Raw genomic sequence first — 8,392 nt, forward strand, 5'->3', positions numbered from 1 at the left:
AAATGAGACTAGTTTGGTGTATTGAAATCTCTTTGCTGCTCTCGTTGCAGATAAAAACACGCCAAGTACCCACCCTAAAGAGTACATTTCCTTTCCCACAGCTACAGAGATGAATGATTGGTTTCAAATATAGAATAATTTGTTGGTTCATCAAGTAATGACATAAGATATTCATCATTACCATTTATGAGGGCTTTAGGGAGAAAAAACACATTAGACACTAGATTGGCAAGACCCAAGACATTTTTACAAAAAAAAAAAAATTTTTACAAGCTGATAACTAAACAACATTCCTTTAATTAAGCAAGCAGTAAAGGTCAATGACAATATTTGTATCTTTTCAAAAATGCTATTCAAGCATAAAAGGTATTGAATACACCGTGTCTATGATGAGCATGTTTTTAATTTCTAAGTAATGAAAAAACTGATAGGCAATTTCCGGGGATGCATAAAGTGTAAAATGTAATAGTGTTAACTGTCCTAATATAAAAATAAAGTTGAGCATAATTTTTTCACTGTTATTTCACACACAAAAAAAAAATGATATCACAAAGAGGACCCCTACAGACTCAAAAGTTTGGGCTCGGTAAGATTTTTTTTTTTTTTTTTTTCTCCGGTAAGACTGCATTTATTTAATGAAAAATACAGTAAAAAATTATGAAATATTATTATAGTTGAATGTAAAAATTTTCCTAATATACAGTTGAAGTCACATGTTTACAAAATCTGCAAAATGTTAATTGTTTAACCAAAATAAGAGGGATCATACAAAATGCATGTTAGTTTTTATTTAGTACTGACCTGAATAAGATATTTCACATAAAAGATGCTTCCATAGAGTCCACAAGAGAAAATAATCGTTGAATTTAGTTAAAAAGAGAAAAAAAGTCAGAATTGCAATGTATGAACTTGCATTTGCAAGAAAAAAGTCAGAATTGCAAGTTTTTATGTCGCAATTCTCACTTTATAACTCACAATTGCAAGTTTATATCATGCAATTCTGAATTAAGTAACTTGCAATTGTGAGTTTATATCACGCAATGCTGAGAAAAAAGTCAGAATTGTGAGTTTATATCTAGCAATTACAAGTTTATAACTGGCAATTGTTTATATGAGGCAATTCTGAGAATTGCGAGTTTGTTTCAGGAGAACCATATGAAACCAACGTGAATATTAAGTACAATTCACATGTGTAGAATTTTAAAGCATTTTCTTTTTCTCTATTCTGGACTTTTACTTGTCATTGACCCATATGTTTATCATGTTCATACTGCATATTATATGTTCAGTGTATACTGTATGCAGTATGCAGTGCACATCTTCCTTTCAAAACAAAGGCAGTGTTTGTGTGCAAGTCCTTATGGGTTTGACAGAAATGAACTGCATCAATGAAGTGTGTGTACCTCTCTTCTCTGCTGGATTTCCTGAAGGGCAAGGGCACTGTCCTGGACACTTCATAGAAATCTGCTTCCCAGAGATGCAAGCTTGATATTCTAGTTTACACTACAACACACACACACAAAGCTGAGATTAGATAAGTAAAGTACATTGTTGATCGAGGATTAATCTCTTGGTTGAATACCTCTGTGACACAGCTTTATCAAAAGCAATTCAGACAGTATCCATATATAGAAACACGCACACAGTGGCAATCCTCACAAACAGGTAGTGTGTGTGTTACCTTGGTGGAGTAAGTGTGTCCATCTGTTCCACAAACAGGTGAAGGGTGCACAACCGGACATCTTTTGCATTTTAGCAGTGGTGAGTTCAAATTCATGTCCTTAAAACTGCACAGAAAGAGAGATTGCTCTTTCAACACAAACAATAAAAAAACAAACAATATTGATCTTTAGCAATGCAGGCTATTTTTTACTTGTCCTCTTCCTGCCATCATCTGCTTCACTAGTTCTGTACTGGTTTTGATTCAGTAGCTGGATTTTACATTGGAAATCCAGTGGTGACCCAATACAGTGCAAAAAAAGTACACAATTTACCTAGAATCAGATAGTGTTTTGTTTTGCTCTCTCTCCTCTTTCACCGTGTTCGCCTACATCATATATCATCAGCCCCCCCCCCCCCCCAGAGTCATGTGGAGTACCTTTTTATGATTTATGCATTTTTATTGGACTTATCTTAAACCTCAATGACTCCCATTAAAAAGCTTTGAAGAGCCAGGACATTTTTAATGCAGTGAGGGAAAAAAATATTTGATCCCCTGCTGATTTTGTACGTTTGCCCACTGACAAAGAAATGATCAGTCTATAATTTTAATGGTAGGTTTATTTGAACAGTGAGAGACAGAATAACAAAAAAAAAAAAAAAGTTATAAACTGATTTGCATTTTAATGAGTGAAATAAGTATTTGACCCCTTAGCAAAACATAACTTAGTGCTTGGTGGCAAAAACCTTGTTGGCAATCACAGAGGTCAGACGTTTTTTTTGTAGTTGGCCACCAGGTTTGCACACATCTCAGGAGGGATTTTGTCCCACTCCTCTTTGCAGATCCTTTCCAAGTCATTAAGGTTTCGAGGCTGATGTTTGGCAACTCAAACCTTCAGCTCCTTCCACAGATTTTCTATGGGATTCAGGTCTAGAGCAGGAGTTCTCAACTCTGGCCCTCGAGGTCCATTTTCCTGCAGAGTTTAGCTCCAACCCTAATCAAACACACCTGAACAAGCTAATCAAGCTCTTCATCATTACTAGAAAGTTGCAGGTAGGTGAGTTTGATCAAGGTTGGAGGTAAACTCTGCAGGAAAGTGGACCTCGAGGGCCAGAGTTGAGAACCTCTGGTCTAGAGACTGGCTAGGCCACTCCAGGACCTTAATGTGCTGCTTCTTGAGCCACTCCTTTGTTGCCTTGACTGTGTGTTTTGGGTCATTGTCATGCTTGAATACTCATCCACGACCCATTTTCAATGCTCTTGCCCTCACGGTACATGGCCCGTCCATCAACCCTTTGATGCGGTGAAGTTGTTTTGTCCCCTTAGCAGAAAAACACCCCCAAAGCATAATGTTTCCACCTCCATGTTTGACAGTGGCAATGGTGTTCTTGGGGTCAAAGGCAGCATTCCTTCTCCTCCAAACACGGCGAGTTGAGTTGATGCCAAAGAGCTTGATTTTGGTCTCATCCGACCCCAACACTTTCACTTAGTTCTCCTCTGAATCATTCAGATGTTCATTGGCAAACTTCAGACGGGCCTGTTCATGTGTTTTCTTGAGAAGGGGGACCTTGCGGGCGCTTCAGGATTTCAGTTCTACACTGCATAGTGTGTTTCCAATTGTTTTCTTGGTGCCTATGGTCACAGCTGCCTTGAGATTATTGACAAGATCCTCCCGTGTAGATTCCTCACCGTTCTTATGATCACTGAAACTCCACGAGGTGAGATCGTGCATAGAGCCCCAGACAGAGGGAGATTGACAGTTATTTTGTGTTTCTTCCATTTGCGAATAATTGCACCAACTGTTGTCACCTTCTCACCAAGCTGCTTGGCGATGGTTTTGTAGCCCATTCCAGCCTTGTGTAAGTCTACAATCTTGTCCCTGACATGCTTGGACAGCTCTTTAGTCTTGGCCATAGTGGAGAGTTTGGAATCTGATTGATTGATTGCTTCTGTGGACAGGTGTCTTTTATACTGGTAACAAACTGAGATTAGGAGCACTCCCTTTAAGAGAATGCTCCTAATCTCAGCTCGTTACCTGTATAAAAGACACCTTGGAGCTACAAATCTGGCTGATTGATAGGGGATCAAATACTTATTAAAATGCAAATCAATTTATAACTTTTTCTGGATTTTTTTTTGTTGTTATTCTGTCTCTCACTGTTAAAATAAACCTACCATAAAATTATAGACTAATCATTTCTTTGTCAGTGGGCAAACATACAAAATCTGCAGGGGATCAAATCATTTATTTCCTCATCGTATAACTCCAATTGTATTCGTCTGAAAAAAGAAAGTCATTTACACCTAGAATGGCTTGAGGGTAAATCAAAGGGTAATTTTCTTTTTTGGTTGAACAATCTTTTTTAATGATTTATATTTAAAATTGTATTTAGTGTTAGTATTTTGAAAGTGAAAGTCTGGCCTTGGAGTCCAAAAAGTTGAGAAGCACTGTTCTGATATTACTTTTGACATTATATAAAGCTTTTTCTTCTTTCTTTAAAATGTTGATAAGCATTTTATTTTATTGCTACACATTTATATGATAAGCTGCAAAATATTTAATCTTTTTTCCCTCATGTCCACAACCTTAAATAACAGACCCCATTTTTCATTGCGTACCATCAGTTGAAAATGTATTTTTTCTATACTTCTGTTATTTATACTTCTCTTCAATATCCCTCTTTAGTGTTTCATTAGGCCATTTAAAAAATTTGTATTATGCTATCACCCCTAATTCATCAACTGATTAGTTTCATAACAACAATCACTTTTGACAACTGTAGCTTGCAAAATCCAGGTCAGTCTGTGCCTTATTTTCACCTCGGTCACAAACACACACAATCTCCCTTTCTCTTTCTCAGAAGAACTCATTTCCCAGATTTGGCACGGAAGTATGCCCAGTTAGTTCCAGTATAGGTTGACTGGGTAAGAACATAGAACAGCCCTTGTTTCCTCTCAAAAACTTAAAATCAAACATGTGCTGTAAAATGTAGCTTGTAAAATCAATATTTAAAACAATCCAAAAATGCTACAGCAAGTCCTAACTGATGAAAATGTTTACTTATTTACATACTCCATAACAAAATCAGTTACAATCAATGACCTCAAACATATAAATAAAACATCTTTTGGAATCCACATATAAATTTGTTTAGTTTGCAGTGGACTTGGCTTGAAAAAAATATGGAATTATTACAAACTGAAAGCTGGACCAAGTGTTATTGGCACTATAAATTTGATATTTGGTAGCACAGCCACTATACAGTTCCAAAGCCTCTAATGACATTCAGTCATTACTCAAACTGCTGTTTTCAGACTTCTCCTGTGGCATTCAGTAGAAATCTCTGCTTTCTGCTTTCCACCCAGTGTTTTGTTTTCAACCATTCCTGGGTGTTTTGTGAAGTGTTCCAGATCACTGACCCATGATGTTTGACTGAGACATAGCTGTTTCCAAAATGTACATGTACAAATCCAAGGCAAGTATGCCAGTCGTTTTGGCCACACCTCTACACTGTTTTTACTAGTGTCTCAGTAATGAGCAGAAACTGTGAGTCAGTTAGAGTGGAGGAAGCTTACCTCATTCTACGTTGACTAACACAGGTGGGTGTTTGGTAATCTTCAGCCACACACACTTTATGACGGCCACATTTTATCTTGAGGCATGGATCTTTGGCAGGGTCCAGAGCTGAAACACACATAAAAATAAACTATAGCCTTTGCATACAAACAATGAAAACAGATAAACATAGCAAATACTGAATACGTGAACACTGTTATATTTAGTTCACATGGTGGGACTGTGCACACAATAGTGTTGTTTATTATACACAGTCTGTGTTGTTTTAGCTCCAGATTTATTGGAGATTAACTGTGCAATTCGTGAATTTGACAAAAATATATAAGAATAATTTAAATACTGATCTACAAGGTTGCTGCACGTCGGATGTTAAGCACAGCAGCATGCCTCGACAAGAACAACTCACAGGTATCGCACACCACACACGTTGCATTTAGTTTAAGATGGCAGTCCAAAACCATTTATCTAATTACCAAACAGGCAATAGTTCACTTTAAAAATGAACAAAGTAGCATTAAGGAGTTTGGCAATACGGGATCTTCCAGCCTAGGATGATGTTATGTATTAACATTAAAATGCATTAACAATAATTTGGGACGAATATTATATAATTTAATGGAAAACTGAGTGGTGCTCTGTGGCACAGGGGCCGCAGACTGCTGCACTTCTCGTCCGGTGTGCGACCACCTTGACAATTGGGATATTTTACCCAAAAATTATACATTAGTTAATTCAATTACTCATGTCATTCCAAACGCATAAAATCTTTGTTTATCTTCAAAACACAAATAAAAATGTTTTATCAAATCTGAGAGATTTCTGTCCCTTCATTGAAAGTCCTTTAAACCTAAAATTGTTGCGTCGAAAAAGATGAAAGGATCAGTTCAGTTCTAGAAAATTACTAATCTAAAAAATTACTGGTAATTTACTCACCCCCGTGTCATCCAAGATGTTCAAGTTTTTCTTTCTTCAAGCGAAAACAAATTAGGTTTTTGAGGAAAACATTTCAGGATTTTTCTTAATGCAGTGGACTTCAACAGTAGCCAACAGGTTGAAGTTTCAATTCAGCTTCAAAGGGCTCTACATAATCCCAGCTGAGGAAAAAAGGGTCTTATCTAGTGAAACGATTGGTTATTTAAAAAAAAAAAAAAAGAATGGCTGAAAAAATTCATCTCATTTTGTCCTCCAACTTCAAAATTGTCTTTTTTTTTTGGTAATGGGCGGTTGACTTTCTTTGCACATTCGCTTTGTTAACACTGGGTCATGACCTTTCCAAAATGATTATGTAGTGTGTGAAGTTGAGCTAGTGCAAGATGACAATTTATGGTTAAAAGGTATATACATTTTCATATTTTAGAAAATGACAAATCGTTTCGCTATATAAGACCCTTATTCCTCGGCTGGGATCGTGTAGAGCCCTTTGAAGCTGCACTAAAACTGCAACTTGGACCTTCAACTCGCTGATCCCCACTGAAGTTCACTATATGGAGAAAAATCCTGGAATGTTTTCTTCAAAAACCCTAATTTATTTTCAATTGAAGAAAGAAAGAAAGAAAGAAAGACATGAACATCTTGGATAACATGGGGGTGAGTAAATTATCATGAAATTTTTATTTTGGAAGTGAACTAATCCTTTAAGTCACAAGTCTTTTGTAATAATTGCATATGAGTACCTTAGTTGTCTTCAGTGTGAAAAGATGGATCTCCATATTATACAATCATTGTTGGAAGAGTTCAAATACACAAAATCCTGAAAAATCAAAGAATTTGTGGGACCTAAAGGATTTTTCTGAAGGCCAAACATGGGACTCATGAACAACTATCACTAAACAAAAAAACACAGCTGTGAATGATTCAGGTAACAACACAGTATTGAGAATCAAGGGGATGTAAACTTTTGAAAAGGGTCATTTTTTTTATAAATTCAACTACTATTGCAGTATGTATGTGCGCTGATCAGTGTTAAACCGCTCATGGATTACTTTTTACACTGAGGTGTCAACGTTTTTTGCGTGGACTTTCAGTGGAGGGCCTGAAATATCTCAAGTTTAATTTAAAATGTCTTCATTTGTGTTTGAACAAAAGTATTTTGGGTTTAGAATGACATGTTGATTTTAGTTTGAACTAGTCCTTTAAGTACTATTTCAGCACCTGGTTAAGTTGTATTGTGGGTGCTTTTGTCTTAAAACGGTTTAGTAAATTCACCCACTGAATTGCAAATGTAAACTCCTTTACTAACCACTTAACTCCAAGAATGATCTCAGGTGCATGTTTCAACAAAAATACATAAAAGTCACATATACAGCTGCAGACATACAGTATATATGCTAAGTATGATCAGTCTGATTTGTGTGTGCGTAAACAAAGATTCTATTTCTGTTATAGCCTGAAATAGGGCAGTAGCTAATTCTCTGTGACGAAAAGAAAGCGAGAAGGAAGAATAGAGAAGGAGAGAGAGAAAGAAAGAGTAACAGAGTCCTAATGCCATTAAGTGCTTTTGTAGTCCTAAGAGGCTCACGCACATGCAAAGAGGAAGAAAGACAATATCTCACAAACATACTCATCCTTTACCTTCCTCTTGTCAAAGTACAAACACACACACAACAGCCACACTTCGAATGCTCTCTGACCTCACATGGTAAGAGCCTTAGTCAAATCCTGCACAAGCTTTAGAGCTTATCCAATCCCAATCTCCTCAGCACCCTTTGAGTCCATTGTCCGTGTGTGTGTGTGTGTGTGTGTGTGTATGACCAAATTTGTGATTGATTTGTGCATCATTATGTTTGAGTGTGATCAGAATCTGTTTTAAACTGCTCTACTTGCTCTTTTTGACTCGCTCAATGCTCTATCAATAGAGATTTGCATAAATATCAAACTCGTGATGAATATTCAACAGGCTTCTAATGACTTTCGAATATGCATAATCTCGTAAGATTTACTGCACACTGAGAGCTTGATGTGATAGAGTCTTAAAAAGCAGTTTTCTCATTTTCTCAGACGGATGTAGCGTGATGATACGGGTATTAGGCCACAGCATGTGACTGTGAATTAGCACAACAGCTGAGTTCTCATATATGCCTGATTAACATCCACTCAACACTGATAACCGACGAGATGCTATGGCTCAAAGGAGCAGAGATTCAGATCTTTCCATT

General features: G+C 36.8%; 1 protein-coding gene across 2 annotated transcripts in view; it reads right to left on the bottom strand.

Moving 5' to 3' along the window:
* spock3 (SPARC (osteonectin), cwcv and kazal like domains proteoglycan 3) overlaps positions 1 to 8,392 on the bottom strand; it is a 46,422-nt gene that overhangs the window by 18,159 nt on the left and 19,871 nt on the right. For both annotated transcript variants that reach the window (XM_073842355.1, XM_073842354.1), the window contains 3 exons: positions 5,237 to 5,345; positions 1,682 to 1,787; positions 1,404 to 1,503 (listed from right to left, as the gene is read on the bottom strand). In XM_073842355.1, the coding sequence (XP_073698456.1) occupies positions 1,404 to 1,503; positions 1,682 to 1,787; positions 5,237 to 5,345 (315 nt within the window). The remainder of the gene's footprint in view (positions 1 to 1,403; positions 1,504 to 1,681; positions 1,788 to 5,236; positions 5,346 to 8,392) is intronic.

Source organism: Garra rufa, chromosome 6, assembly GCF_049309525.1.
Source record: "Garra rufa chromosome 6, GarRuf1.0, whole genome shotgun sequence".
Classification (NCBI taxonomy): Eukaryota; Metazoa; Chordata; class Actinopteri; order Cypriniformes; family Cyprinidae; genus Garra; species Garra rufa.